This window comes from Carcharhinus amblyrhynchos, chromosome 16 (genome assembly GCF_965287045.1).
Source record: "Carcharhinus amblyrhynchos chromosome 16, sCarAmb.v2.hapA, whole genome shotgun sequence".
Lineage (NCBI taxonomy): Eukaryota > Metazoa > Chordata > Chondrichthyes > Carcharhiniformes > Carcharhinidae > Carcharhinus > Carcharhinus amblyrhynchos.
The window spans coordinates 67,837,529-67,853,051 of record NC_137339.1 but is presented as its reverse complement, the minus strand read 5'-3'; the positions used below and the strand labels follow the sequence as shown (position 1 = coordinate 67,853,051).

The window sequence follows — 15,523 nt, the reverse complement described above, 5'->3', positions numbered from 1 at the left end:
TCATTGGTCAGAACACTGAATACAGGAGTTGGGACATCTTGTTAAAGACATTGGTAAGGCCGCGCTTGGAATACTGTGTACAGTTTAGGTCACCCTATTATAGAAAGGATATTATTAAACTAGAAAGAGTGCAGAAAAGATTTACTGGGGTGCTACCGGGACTTGATGGTTTGAGTTGTAAGTAAAGGCTGGATCAACTGGGACTTTTTTCCCTTGAGCATAGGAAGCTTAGGGGTGATCTTTTAAAGGCCTATAAAATAATGAGGGGCATAGATCAGCTAGATAGTCAACATCTCTTCCCAAAGGTAAGAAAGACTCATACTGGAGGGCATAGGTTTAAAGTGAGAGGGGACAAATACAAAAGAGTCCAGAGGGGCAATTCTTTCACACAGAGGGTGGTGAGTATCTGGAATAAGCTGCCAGAGGTAGTAGTAGAGGTGGGTACAATTTTGTCTTTTAAAAAGCATTTAGACAGTTACATAGGTCAGTTGGGTATAGAGGGATATGGACCAAACGTGGACAATTGGGACTAGCTTAAAAAAGGGCGGCATGGACAAGTTGGGCTGAAGGACCTATTTCCATGTTGTAAACCTCTAGACTCTAACCATTATGAAATGTTCATTTGAATGTTTTGAAGCAGCTCAGAGTGTAACACGACGTATGCAGAGATCTTGAATATTATTGCTCTATCTGTGATGGTTAGTTTGAAATGGTGATAATTTTCTTTCAGATGTTGTACTAATAAAGTATATTTTGCAAAAAAAGAAATTCTCATGTTGTTATGGCAAGGATTCAACAAGCGGGGAGGATAAATTAATTACAGCTTGAGTATTATTACTGGTATTGATGTTGATTTTATACCCTGCCCTATCCTGCCTCTGTCTCATTTTCATTTAAATTTCCTCACTTTCCCCCCCAACCCCTGTAGTTGAATTTCAACGTCTGATCATCTCGGTGAGTGAGACTACTGTGAATGCAGCAGCCGGAGATCCTGTGCTTCTGTCCGCGAGGCTGTCCGTGGAGGTGAGCAGTGGGAGCTGGAAACACAATGGGAATGATGTCGTAGTGTGGCTCGGGACAAGTGTGGATATAAATAACCTTTACACAAATCGAGTGGAGTTAGTCCATAACTACTGTCTCCTGCTCAAGTCAGTGACTGTTTCAGACAGTGGGGACTACATTGTTACCATGAACTCCCACTCTGACACAACAGCAAGTGCCAGAATCAACCTCCTTGTTTTCGGTGAGTGACAACAATGTTTTCTTTGTTCATATCATGAGGAATAATGAAAAACAATCCTTGTGGTCACAGGCTGCCTGGAAGAAGTGAAATAGTCACATCATGAATATCACAAGTCGAAATCTGGCAGTGAACAGAGCAACAATGAGCAGGAGAAGGCCATTCAGCCCCTCTAGTCAGCTCTGCCATTCAATAAGATCATGACTGATGTGATAGCAGCCTCAAGTCTGCACCCTGCCTATCCCTATTAACATTTACCCCCTTGATTATCAAGAATATACCCCCTTCTGCCTTAAAAATATTCAAAGAATCTGCTTCCACCAACTTTTCAGCAAGAGTCCCAAAAGCTCACCACCCTCTGAATGAAAAAAGTTCTTTTCATCTCTGTTTTAAATGGGCGACCCCTTATTTTTAAACAGTGGCCCTTCATTCTAGATCCTCCGACAAGAGGAAACAGCCTCCCCACATCCACCCTGTCAATACCTCCTCAGGATCTTGTATGCCTCAGTCAAAAATGCATTTTATGACAAAAGATTTTGAAGCCGATTCCAAATGGAAATTGGAGAAATGCTTGAAAAATATTAAGTTGCTGGCTATGGGGAAAAGCAGGGGAGTAGGGATAATTGCTCTTTCAATGGGCCAGGCCAGACACTGTGGTTTAAATGATCCCTTTGCATGGTGCCTGATAGAATGGGTTTCCTCCAATTCCCCCGGTTTCCTCCCACCGTCCGCAAGACGTGCTGGTTAGGTGAAATAGCCATGCTAAATTCTCCCTCAATGTACATGAACACGTCCCAGAGTGAGGTGGCTAGGGAATTTTCACAGTAACTGCACTGCAGTGTTAATGTAAGCCTAGTTGTGACACTAATAAATAAATTTTAAAATGTTAAAATTCACACCATTCAGTCTACCCCAGAATAAGCAACTTCCCATATTTGGTTAACACTGGAAGCTTCAGATCACAATTCCCAGACCAGGCCCTGACTCAGAGTAACTTTACAAACTGTATCTGGTTTTAATTATAAGTTGACCAAAAATCCCAGCATGTTTAACTCTCAGCCAGAATAGCCATTTTGAAGCCAATGTTGCCATTATTGTTGTTAAAATTATTGTTATCATCATTCTTTCTCCATTTACACTTGAATGTCATTGTGACTTATGGGCATAACTGATTTGGGAAAACACATGTACAGTCAAACATAAAGCTGGCTTTATGGATCATACTGCCTGTGATATACATGATTTGGTTTTTCATTTGTCCGGATTGAGGACGAAGATCCTCCAATTTCTACCGGGGCACTTGATCCACAATGTCAGGTTTTACACCAATCAGCAATTTAATAATCTATCCCACACCAACAGACAACACGGTGGCACAGTTGTTAGCACTGCTGCCTCACAACACCAGAAACCCGAGTTCGATTCCCGACTTGTGTCACTGACTGTGTGGAGTTTGCACATTCTCCCCGTGTCTGCGTGAGTTTCCTCCGGGTGCTCCGGCTTCCTCCCACAGTCCAAAGATATGCAGGTTAAGTTGATTGGCCATGCTAAATTGCCCCTTAGAGTCAGTGGGTTATATGTGGGGTTACAGGGATAGGGCTTGGGTGGGATTGTAGTCACTGCAGACTCGATGGGCTGAATGATCTCGTTCTGCATTGTAGGGATTCTATGACCTCTGAGGAAGAGGGAAGTTTAAAATTAAATGATGCAGTACTAGTAGTCTGATACATGTATTAAGTGTTGTTCTTGAATGATATGGTGGGGCTCCATACAGATGCAGCTATTTTATCCTCTTTAAAATGAGATAATTCCGCCCAAGGTTGATGATTAATTCACCGTTTCCATTTGTATTCACAGAACCAATCTCCTCCGTGTATATCACATCCAATGTTTCAAACCCAATGCGAGAGAATGTCTCTGTTTGCCTGACGTGTCATGTAGTTGGAAATTGTAGCAAAAGAATTTGGTTTTTCAATGGGAACGTTGTGGATGGCAATGAGAGGATTATACTTTCTTCAGAAAAGACCAATTTGACGATAATTAGTGTTAATGCAACCAATGTCGGTGACTACCAATGTACTGCACTCAGCCCTTTTAGTGAAAAAGCAAGCGGAGTCTACTCTTTATACATTGAAAGCGAGCACAGTGAGTTTGCATTATTTCTGTAGAATAATACATTCTAGACATTGTCTGATAACTGCGGCTCCTTGGGACATTTTGCTGCTGTGTATATCTTTTAGAATACATCTGTTTCAGGGAGAATGCCTCACTGTCAGCAACTTGACGTAGATTCCATTCCTCAATCATTCAACTCATGTTCTTGCGCCGTAACTCACCAGAAGTGTGAGCTGATGAAGGTGTGGCGAGGACAAATGGATATCTGAGACCTGAGTTAACGTCAGATCTGACACTTTTATCTCATTAAGCAATGAGGTTTAGGGTTCGGAAGGAAACCAAGGAATAATCGGAAAGGAAAGGCAAAATGGATATCACTGATCCTTCACCTCCCCGAGATATCTATCGCTGCCTCTTCCCCGCGTATTTACCCTACCAATCCCCTTAACCTGAACATCTTAGGATACTAAGAAGCAATTTAGCATGGCCAATCCACCTAACCTGTGCATCTTGAAACATTAAGGGGCAATTTAACATGGTCAATTCATCTACACATCTTTGGGCTGTGGGAGGAAAGCAGAGCGCCCGGAGGAAACTGATGCAGACAACAGAAGAACGTGCAAACTCCACGCAGACAGTGACCCAAGCCAAGAATTGAACCCGGGTCCCTGGCACTTTGAAGCAGCAGTGCTAATCACTGTAAAAGATTTGCATAGTGGGGTAAATACATGGAATAGGACTTGGGTAAGGTGCTCTGTCGGAGAGTTGATGCAGATTGAATGGCATCCCTCTGCATTATAGGGATCCTATGATATTATGAAATTCAACCTGCCAATTATTGCCCCATGTGCCTATTCCCAATCAGAGAATCAAAGGATAGGGCGGAAGGCGAGACCAGGATATTGAGTTGGATGATCAGCCTTGATTATAATGAATGGTGGAGCAGGCTCAAAGGGCCGAATGGCCTCCTCCTGCTCCATTTTCTGTGTTTCCATCATAAAGTGAGGAAGAATCGCATCACATAATGGCCAATGGGATGGGAAACCCACTCCCTCAAGAAGTTGGAGATATTTCGGGGTTGAATTGATACTGTCAATAGGTACATTTGCTAAATTAAGGCTCGATAATTGTGTCCAATGATAGGGAAGAAAAGCAGGGAAATGAAGTTCAGTGACAGACCAGCCACACTCTAATTCAATGCTTCACAAACGTTTTGGAGGAGTGATTCCCAACTGAATGCCTGAGACACTTGGAATCAAAATTCCGGGGTGTGGAGAGTTGTTGAGCTGAGTTGGAGTGCGGAGGCTTTACTTGTTGGAGGTTGGGGGTTTGTGAAGGGTGTATTAGCCCTTCCTCAGTAGAGGTTGGCGGTGGAACAGGAGTTGAGAGTTGGGGTTTTGATAAAAAGACAGGTGCCAAAATCCTACTGCCCTGCCCACCACGGTAATCAGAGCGAGGGGTGGACAACGACAAGGTCTGTTGACCTTGGGCAGGATTTTACTGTTTTGAGATGAGCGAGGCTGGAAAAACCTGCCAAGGGTTTCCACAAAAAACCCCAACACCTATCCATTCACGGGCTTTTTTCAGAGCAGCAGTTGCACCTCAGGGAGTTGTCCATTACGCCATGTCCACCATGAAAAAAGGTGCCAAGATTTAAAGGGATCTGACTATTACAATTCGGTCTTTGCTAACTCTCCAAAGACTTTGCAAACTGTAGGCCCTGATCCCTCCCTGGACTTGCGAGTATGGCTAACCTATAATCTCAACTCAGGAATCTATGGAAGAGTTGGGGCCCATGGTTTGTAAAGCCCTGCTCCAATTTAATGAAAGAACAGGCTCTAGGGTTGAATGGCCCACTCCTATTGCTATATTCCTTAAGTTTAATACAGAACTAAACCAATCCTGGGGCAGGACTTTATAGCCTCGTTCATCTCAAAACCATAAAATTCCACCTTGGTCAACCAGGTGGCATGTTAGCGCAGAGGTTAGCACTGCTGCCTCACAGCGCAGGGACCTGGGTTCAATTCTGGCCTCAGGTCACCGTCTGTGTGGAGTTTGCACATTCTCCCCATCACTGCATGGATTTTCCTCCAGATTCTCTGGTTTCTTCCCACAATCCAAAGATGTGCAGGTTAGATGGATTGGCCATGCTACATTGCCACTTAGTGTCAGGGGATTAGCTAGGGTAAATGCATAGGGTTATGGGAATACAGCTGGGTGGGATTGTGGTCAGTGCAGACCTGATGGGCCAAATGGTCTTCTTCTGCACTGTGAGGATTCTAAGTGCATGGGGTTACGGGATAGGGCCTCAGTGGAATTGTCGCTGGTGTAGGTTCGATGCGTCGAATCGCCTTCTTCTGCACTATAGAGACTGTATGATTTCTATGACCTCCATGGTCTGCCCCTCACCCGCTTTAATTCCCATGGCGAGTGTAATGGTAAAATTCTGGCCCTGGTCACAATTGATAACTCTTGACAGTAGCTATGGAAACAGTTATCTCAGCATCAATATTTGAATTTATTTAAACTAAGCAGGAATAATCAATTTGCTAATGCCATTGTATGTTTTCTTAGGCTCCTCTCTTCCAGGTGCTGAAAGTTGCAGCAGCGACAAATGGGTAGCTGCTGTGGCAGTTTTGGGAGTGATCTTGGTCGCTGCTCTCGTCACTGTCACTGTATTGGCCTTCAAAATGCAGAAAATGGCACAGGAGGAAAGGTCAGGTGAGTCAACTCTGCAAAGAAAATGATTTGTTCTCTCTGAACATTGAACAGCTACTCATGTTGATTGGTATTAAAACAGTAACAAGTTATATCAAATAACCCTGACACCAACGGTTTAAAGTACAGATAACAATGAGAGCACGTGACAAGATCATACATGATGATAACTAAAACTGAAGCTTCATATTGTGTCACCATTATCATCTGTTGGAGAGCTGACAGAGGAGAAAGATGCTACTCTGTTAGATAATTTAGTTCAAGCATCAGTGCGATTCAGCTAAATCTGTAAACGTGTCCACCAAAGTTTCCTTTTGTAGAATCCCTAGAGTGCAGAAGAGTCTGCACCAACTCTCTGACAGAGTATCTTACCCAGATCCTCTCCTCCTGCCCTATCCCCATAACCCTACACATTTCCCATTGTTAATCCCCCTAACCTACAAATCTTTGGACGTTAAGGGGCAGTTTAACATGGCCAGTCCACATAATGTACTGTTGTTGTTCGTCCATCGTCAACGATGAGGACCTCGACACCATTAGTCGTTCTGAGGCTGGCTGCGGTTTGTCCGAGATGACTGATTAGGCCAATTTGGGCACGGAATGTCCTGGCACATATTGGACAGACTTGTGTAGACTCTGTAGTTGTTGCACTGGTGGCTCTGGGCTTGCACAGCTCGTGCTTAAATTGTGCTTCAGCAATACACCTTGCTTCGTAAGCTTGGCAGCCTTTGTGGATGAGGTAGCACCAGGCAGAGTGGTTTTGTGCCAGCGTTTCCCAGGTTGTCATGTCTATGTCAAGCAACTTCAGAGGGGCCTTGAGTGTGTCTTTGAAACATTTCTTCTGCCCTCCATGCGAGCGTCTTCATGTCCACATAACATACTGCAATAAGTCTTTGGAGATAGAGTCACTTCACCAAAATCCCTTTATTTACAAACTCTAGCAATCTACCTCTGGGGGGTGTCAGAGGAACAGACACTCTGGTTAAGTACAAGGCAAAGACTCCCTCATTGGCCCATCAATTAGATCCTTAATCAGGGAGCTCATACTCTGATGGGCCAACCTCAATGTCCTGACTGAAGCCATTACACCTACACATCTTCGAACTGTGGCAGGAAACTGAAGCACCCGGATGAAACCCACACTGACACAGGGAGAACGTGCAGACTCCATACAGACAGTCATCCAAGCTGTGAATCAAACCTGGTTCTCTGGCACTATGAGGCCACAGTGCTAACCACTGTGCCATCGTGCTGCCCATTGGCTACACTTAGTTAATGCTGAATAATTGGTGAGAGGGTGACTGAGTTCGATGGTAGTTCATCCAACCTCTTTTTTTTATCCTGTTTATTAACTTATAGCAACAATTATGATGAATAACAGTATAGAAAATAACTCATAGTGCGGCAAGAATTTAATAAACTGACATTTGGAAGAGAATGAGAAGGGAAAGGAGTAGTGGGAGCAAGAAGAAGGAAAAATAAGACAATCAGCAGCAATCAGAGGGCAGAAGGTCTTTCTCAAGAGTACCTGGAGATGAGAGATGAACAGGAGTGGGATCATTCGATGTTGAAATGTACAATACAATATCATAACATTCACCTTTGAAGCATCTCAGAGGCACAGAATAACAGAATGGTTGGAAAACATAATGGAGGCCATACGGCACATTGTGTCTGTGCTGGATGTTTTCGAATGGGCAATTTGCCTGTGCCTCACCCCTCCCCATCTTCTCCCCGTAACCCTCCACATTTCTTCCTCTTTAGATTCTAACACAATTCCCTCTCCAATGCCACGATTAAACCTGCCTCCATCGCGCCCTCACCCAGATTTCAGATCCCACCAACTTGCTGCCAAAACATCCCTTTCCTCACGTCACACTGCTTTTCCCTTTTGCTACTCACCTTAATTGGGTGTTTTATTGCTTTTCAATCATTCCGGTCACCCGCTCACAAGTACATGCTCTGTCCCCTCTCCTTCTCCCCTATGTACTCTATGAACAGTATGTTTTGTCTGTGTAGAGCACAAGAAGCAATACTATTCACTGATCCCAATACTTGTGACAATAATAAATAAGACCTAATCAAAATTTCCAACCCCCCCCCCCCATCTATTCTCCTCATCATTTTGAACGCCTTTCTCAAATCTGAAGAAAAAGCTTGAGCCGTGTGTTTGATGTGATTTCAGGACACTTCATTCTTCGGACAGTAAGCGGATCATCATCAGCAGATGAAAACTGTAGTTCAGCGGTAAACAAGGAGGTAAGTCCTTCTGTAAATCTGTTAACCAAGGGATGTTGCGACTGCTCTCATGGTATTCCAGAATGAAAAGGAAAGTCAGAACTGTGGGGAGTTGTCTCCGATGATAAAGAAGATTGGGAACAGGAGCACAGGTTTGATTAATTGGGGGGGGGGGGCGGAGTAAAGAACCGTAGAGCAATTATTAATCCACACAGCAGCTGGTTAACAACCCGGAATGCATTCCCTGTGGGAGTAGCTGAGGCAGATGGATTGGTATCCTTCAAAAGCTACATTAAAGTTTATTTATTAGCGTCTTGAGCAGGCTTACATTAACACTGCAATGAAGTCACTGTGAAAACCCCCTTGTCACCATACTCTGGCACCTGTTCAGGTCTACTGAGGGTGAGTTCAGCATGGCCAATGAACCTCACCAGCACATCTTTTGGACTGTGGGATGAAACTGGAGCATCCAGAGGAAACCCAAGCAGACATGGGGAAAGCATGCAGACTCCACACAGATAGTGACCCAAGCCAGGAATTGAACCCACATCCTCGACACTGTGAGGCAGCAGCATTAACCACTGTGCCACCGGGTAGTTGGATGTTGACTTGGCAATGAAAGAAATGGCAGAGTGGTTGGGGATGAATGGGGGAGTGGGTCTAATTGGATAGTAATTTCTATGAGCCAGCACAGTCACTGTGGGCAGAACGGCCTCCTGCTCTCCTATAAAATTCTGTGAATTGGTGAAGGCCCAATAATGAGGCAGTGGTTGGGATTTGCTTACTTTATTTGATCTGCATTTTCCTCTCATTCCTTCAATAGGGAGTTGCTATGGGAAGAGGCAGCAATTGATATCTTGGGGAGGTGATCGCATTGTGGTATTGTCACTGGGTTAGTAACCCAGCAGAATTCTCTGAGGATCTGGGATGGCGAAATTTGACGTCAATTTTAAAATAAGTATCTGGACTTAATAATGTCAATTATGGCACAGACCCATCGGTTCAATTCCAACTTGGGTCACTATCTGTGCGAAGTCTGCATGCGCTCTCCGTGTCTGTGTGGGTTTTCTACGGGTGCTCTGGTTTCCTTCCACAGTCTCAAAGACGTGCTGTTTAGGTGCATTGGTCATACTAAATTCCATCTCAGTGTACCCAAACAGGCACTATCAAGTCAATTCTTTAATGGATTTTTTTCGTGGGGGCGTGCGTTTCATAGATCAAAGTTGCTGTGCCTTCTGAAGTCTTAGTTCTTCACATTTTGATATCCCTCTTCAAGCCCTCAAATGTGGAGGTTGTAATACATTGTGCACCTGGAGTGACTGGTTTAGGGGACTCATGGTTAGGGGACTCACTGCTGGATTCAATTTGTGTTCCTTTAAAACTGTTGGATGTGCTGCCTACAAAAAGTAATCAGTTTTCAAACAAGAATACAGCTCCTCTTCTATTTTTGTCCTTGGTTTCTTTAGAAAAATAAAGTGAGGAAAAAGTGTGTAAGAAACAATACATTTCATTGTATACTAATACATGTGACAATTATAAATCAAATCAAAGCATACCCATGATTTCCAGATTCCAAGTCCCACACTGGGAGTACTTTCATTCTTGCATTGTTAGCATTAATTCTTCAAATGGTAGAATCACGTTTTCTAAGAGATTAATTGAGAATATTGCACCTCTTATTATCTTTTGCAATATTTATAATTCTTTGCAGCAAGAATGGAGAAATCAGGATCAGAACGATTCAAACTACATGGTATGTTTCCACTTTACTTTGTTCATTTCAGGCATCTTTATTGGTGAAACTAATAGAAACAGACTTTTTTTGTCTCTCTTTCTGAAGGCCCTCCAGTTCAATGATGAGTCAGTTTATGATCAGCTTGACAGGTATGTTACTTTCATTGTTCCTGAATAACTAAACAAAGTACATTTAAATAGTCATTTGGTGGTACAGAGAATTGCTGAAAAAAGACACATGCTGTCGAAGCTTTTCATCTAGCACTCATCAGGTCAGATTAACAAGATCTCCGAATCTCAAAGGCAGAAGCAAATTACATGAACAGTTGAAGTTTAAGTTAATTTATTAGTGTCACAAGTAGGCTTGCATTAACACTGCAATGACATTACTGTGAAAATCCCTAATCGCCACACTACAGCACCTGTTCAGGTACACCGAGGGAGAATTCAGCATAGCGAATGCATCTAACAATCATGTCTTTTGGACTGTGAGAGGAAACTGGGGCACCCAGAGGAAACCCACACAGGCACAGGAGAACTTGAAAACGCCACAGAGTCACCCAATCCAGGAGTCAAATCCAGGTCCTTTTGCAGTGAGGCAGCAGTGCTAACTGTGCCACCATGCCGCTCCCATTTAACTATTCTTGCAAATCGGTCCTGCTACGTTGAACAGATCATGGCATAGTGGTAACATCACTGGATTAGTAATCCATTTGACTGATCATTTGACTCCAGAGCCACCATGCTTTGGATAGACTCTCAACTGCTCCTTGAGATGGTGTGACAATTCATTCATTCGGTTCAAGGACAATTGGAGATGGGCAAAAATGTGATTTCACTTGCCAGCAATCCCCCATCCCAAAAAAGAATAAGAACAAAGACAAAAAGCTTCAGCAGCCTGTCTCAGCAATTTAACTGTTATTATTAGTAGATTTTACGATCCACCCCCATCCCCACTAGGATCAGATAGAATGAAATTCTGGCGGTAGGTATAATGGGCACTCCATCTGGAATGCCCTTTGGCAAGTCTAACAGCTGATATCAAAGGCAGGAAGGAGTACTGGACAGCTGGGTAGGGGACTGCCCATTTGCTATTTCCCCCACCCTCAGCAGTCCACACCCCATTAAAACACTTGGGTCATCAAAGTCTCAAAGAGACCGGCTTAAGCAGCTCTCTCTGAAAGTGTCTGGAGACAAGGGGCGGGGCAGGCTCAAAGGGCTAGATGGCCTATTCTTGCTCCTATTTCTTATGTTCTTTCTTATGAGGCATTTTTATAAACTGAAGATCCTTTCTTAGTGAAAGTTGTTATCCATCCCAGATTGCAACAGATGCAGGCTGTGGGAATGTAGGCAGCATTTAATTTTGCCTTAGTACAATCTGTTTCCCTCAAAAATCTACTTTATACATGACATTTGTGAAAATACATCACAAAATATTCAGACTTGAAAATTAAGGAAGTGTGACAAAATTCAATTTGTCTCCATATTCCACTGTGCCAAAATATATAGAACCATAGAAAATGGAGCAGGAGTAGGCCATTCAGCCCTTCAAGCCTGCTGCACCATTCATTCTGCTCATGGCTGATCATCCAATGCAACAGCCTGGTCCCTCCTTCCCCATTTTGCCTCAAGTGTTATATCTAACTGTTTCTTGAAAACAAGTAGGGCGGGATTTTACAGCCACACTTGACCTAAAACCATAAAATCCCGCCCAAGGTCAACAGCCTTTTTCATGGTCTGCCCCTCGCCCGCTCCAATTCCCGTGGCAGGTGGGGGTAAAATTCCAGCCACAATGTTTTGGCCTCAACCACTTTCTGTGGTAGCGAATTCCAAAGGCTGTCCACTCTCTGGGTGAAGAAATTTCTCCTCATCTCTATTCTTCATAGCCTACACTGTATCCTCAGACTGTGACCCCTGTTTCTGGGCAGCCTCACCAATCGGAACACCTTTGCTGCATTTACCCTGGCTTGTCCTGTTAGTATGTTATAAGTTTCTATGAGATCCCCACTCATTCTTCTGAACTCTTGTGAATACAGTCATAACAGACTCAATCTCTCCTCACATGTCAATCCTGTCATCCCAGGAATCAGTCCGGTTAAACATTCTTTGCACTCCTTTTACAGCAAGAACATCCTTCAGTTAAGGAGACCAAAACTGCACACAATATTCCAGGTGTGTCCTCACCAATTCCCTGTATAATTGCAGCAAGACATCCATATTCCTGTATTTGAATCCTCTCGCTACAAAGGCCAACATACCACTTGCCTTCTTTACCATCTGCTGTACCTGCATGCTTACCTTCAGTGACTGGTGCACAAGGACACCCAAGTCTCGGTGCCCATTCCTCTCTCCTAATTTATGGCCATTCAGATAGTGATCTGCCTTCCCATTTTTGCTACTGAAGTGGATGACCTCGCATTTGTCTACATTGCATCTGCCATTCATTTCCCATTCACTCAGCCTGTCCAAATCACACTGAAGGATTTCTGCATCCTCCTCACAGCTCACCCTCCCACCCAGCTTTGTGCCATTGCGGGATTCTAGAGATTTACAACGTACATTCCCTAGCAAAGAAGGGCATAATGATTTCAAGTTTAAAATGACAAAGTGCAATAGAATTCAGCTTTTCCCCGTGAAACACATTCCATTCTGAGCTTCCTCAATGCCATTAAAATACTCGAGTTAAATTTCCCTTAGACCCATCCTTATTGAGCATTAGTGCAAATGGGCAAGGCCACTTTTTATGGTCTTGTTTGTGGTTGGTGTGCAGCATCTGGAGAGTGCTGCAGTATCAGGGGTGCTGTGCTTTAAGTGGAACATTTTACAACCGCCTCTCAGGATGTTCATTCAACATCCTGTAGGACCAATGACAAAGTGCTGGAAAATGGGAATAGAATGGATAGTTGCTTGATTTCTGACACAGACACAATGGGCCAAAGGCCAGTTTTTGTGCTGTGGGTTCCATGGCACTGTTCCCAAAGAGAACTAGGGGAGGAGACCCAGGCCAATGTGACTGGAAGATTCTACCACCAGTCAATGCCAGGCCACCTCCCACTGCCAGGAAACATGCCATGGCCATGCTAAATTGCCCCTTAGTGTCAGGGCGACTAGCTAGGGTAAATGCATGAGATTATGGGGATAGGGCCTAGGTGGGATTGTGGCTGGTGCAGACTCAATGGGCCGAATGACCTCCTTCTGCACTGTAGGATGCTATGATCATTGAGTCATAATCATTTGGTCCATCGAGTCTGCACTGTCTCTCTGACATAGTGTTATATCCAGGCCCTTTCCCATATCCTAGCATGGCCAATCCACCTAACCCGCACATTTTTGGACTGCGGGAGGAAACGGAAACACCCAGAGAAAACCCACGCAGACACGGGAAGAATGTGCAAACTCACACAGACACTGACCCGAGGCTGGAATTGAACCTGGACCCCTGGCGCTGTGAGACAGCAGTGCTAACCACTGTGCCACCATGCCACCCTATAAATCACCATAAATGCACATCACCAAACATCTCTGATAATGCCCCGAGGGTGCTATGTCAATGCAAATCTTCCTCTTTTTACATGGCAGCTGAACTCACTCTGAAGGGATGGCGGGAAGGCTGCTGGCCAAGCCAGTGAAATCAGCCGATGGCAAGGTGATGTTGGAAATGCATTGAGAAGGTTGAAGAATGGGATGGCCAAAACTACACCACATCAACCTGGAGTCTGCTGACACTGACAACAGAAACTGATCAGTTCGGGGACGAGAGCGCATCAAACCATCCCGCTGTCCCGTCACCTCGTGGGTCGGGAACAGAGTTATACCGTCACTATACCACTATAATCTCTCTGAGGGCCAGCGCTGCTTCTCACTGTTAGTCTCAGGTGTCAGCTTTTGCATAGAGCATTGGAAGTTGAATTATAATGCTTGTTTCAGTAAGAATGTTCGGGTACGTGTAGTGATACAAAAAAGGGAACATACTGGATAAACTCTGCAGGTCTGGCAGCATCTGTATATCGTTTCCCCTGCCCTATCCCCGTAACTCCGCACATTCACCAGAGGTACCCCATCTAACTGACACGTATTGGGATACCAAGGGGCAGTTTAGCCAATCCACCTGACCTGCACACCTTTGGACACTAAGGGGCATCTGTGGGGAGAGAAACAGAATTAACAAGTGAGATTCTCTGGCCTCCCCATGGCATGTTTCTCAGCCGTGGGAGGTGGCCCATCACTGATCCCATTGCGGTCAATGGGATTTCCCATTGAATCCACCTCACTCACCAGGGCTGGAGGATCCCACCAGTGGGGACAGCCAATAGACCTTGCCCAACATTTCAAATCTGCATGACCCTTTTTCAAAACCACAAAGGGGCCAATATTTTACCCCCCCCACCTCTCTTTCATTCTGTAGATGGCTGGTATACACTTGAAATGTGTGCTGGGAGTTTACAATCTCACTCAGGTGAAACTTGTAAAGTCCTTCCCAAGGCCAACAGAGGATTCCGTTCTGCAAGCCTCACTCGCCCCGATTCCGGTAAAATTCCGGCAGTTAACTCCAGGAATCTCCAATCTCGCTCACAATCTCCAGTTCCGCTGCAGTGAGTGGAGATTTGACTGAGTGCCTAATTCTCTGTTTGCCGCTGGCAGTGGCAGTGGGGGGAATGGTGGGGGGGGGGCAAATTTTCCATTCAACGTGGGGGTGGGGGGTTGAGGAGGGCAAGCAACACCGGGAAATTCGGGCCTCTGTTTTTCCATTTCCACAGATGCTGCCTGAACTGCTGAGTTTATTCAACATTTTCTGTTTTCATAGTAATACAATTATTTTTTAAAAATGATACTCCTGATATTGAAGTGCTGTTTGTATTGCTTAGTTTTCTAATTGTAAATCGATTTCTAAAAGGTCATGTTTAATAGTTTGCTCAGATTCAACTCTCCAGGAAAAGTCTTCTGCTGAAGTTCTGGTGAACTGTTATATTTACATTCATGTAAATTCTGTATTAAAATATAATGACAATGTGGACCCATGATTATTAAACTCCACGTTACTGTATCTACTCTGTGTCCAATCTAGTCAAGGCTTTTCAGATCGCAAGGAGCTAGAAAAGTCCATCGGGTGAAGGGAATAGCATGTTTCCCATGACAGATTTAGGTTTTTAAAGAATTTTTTCTTGGAACGTGGATGTCACTGGCAAAGCCATCATTTGTTACCCATCTCCAACTGGCTGAGAACTGACGGACAGTTAAGATTCAACCGCATTGCTGTGGGATCTGGAGTCACACAGGCCTGACCAGGTAAGATTTCCTTCCCTGAAGGATTGTATACTAATACGTGTAACAATAAAAAATCAAATCAAAGACATTACTGAATCAGATGGGTTTTTACAGCAATTAATTCATGGGGCCAGCTTTTCAACCCCTGATTACGCATTTAATTTTAAATACCACCAGCTGCCATGGTGGGATTTGAACCCGTGTCCCTACAGC

At 44.2% G+C, this 15,523-nt stretch overlaps 1 protein-coding gene across 1 annotated transcript; it reads left to right on the top strand.

Annotated features, from left to right (window-relative positions):
* Window positions 1–3,112: 3,112 nt before the first annotated feature.
* LOC145354058 (uncharacterized) lies at window positions 3,113–13,848 on the top strand. The gene is made up of 6 exons (XM_080205188.1): window positions 3,113–3,385; window positions 5,930–6,076; window positions 8,259–8,332; window positions 10,023–10,064; window positions 10,152–10,195; window positions 13,625–13,848. The coding sequence occupies exons 1-6, from the start codon at window positions 3,142–3,144 to the stop codon at window positions 13,626–13,628; spliced, it is 555 nt and encodes a 184-aa protein (XP_080061314.1). The 5' UTR covers window positions 3,113–3,141; the 3' UTR covers window positions 13,629–13,848.
* Window positions 13,849–15,523: the final 1,675 nt, after the last annotated feature.

Bases quoted from the DNA above. Each gene is read 5' to 3' on its own strand.
- LOC145354058 (XM_080205188.1), top strand. From the start codon at position 3,142: ATGCGAGAGAATGTCTCTGTTTGCCTGACGTGTCATGTAGTTGGAAAT. The intron at 3,386-5,929 runs GTGAGTTTGCAT...ATGTTTTCTTAG, and splicing joins ATACATTGAAAGCGAGCACA to GCTCCTCTCTTCCAGGTGCT. The intron at 6,077-8,258 runs GTGAGTCAACTC...ATGTGATTTCAG, and splicing joins GGCACAGGAGGAAAGGTCAG to GACACTTCATTCTTCGGACA.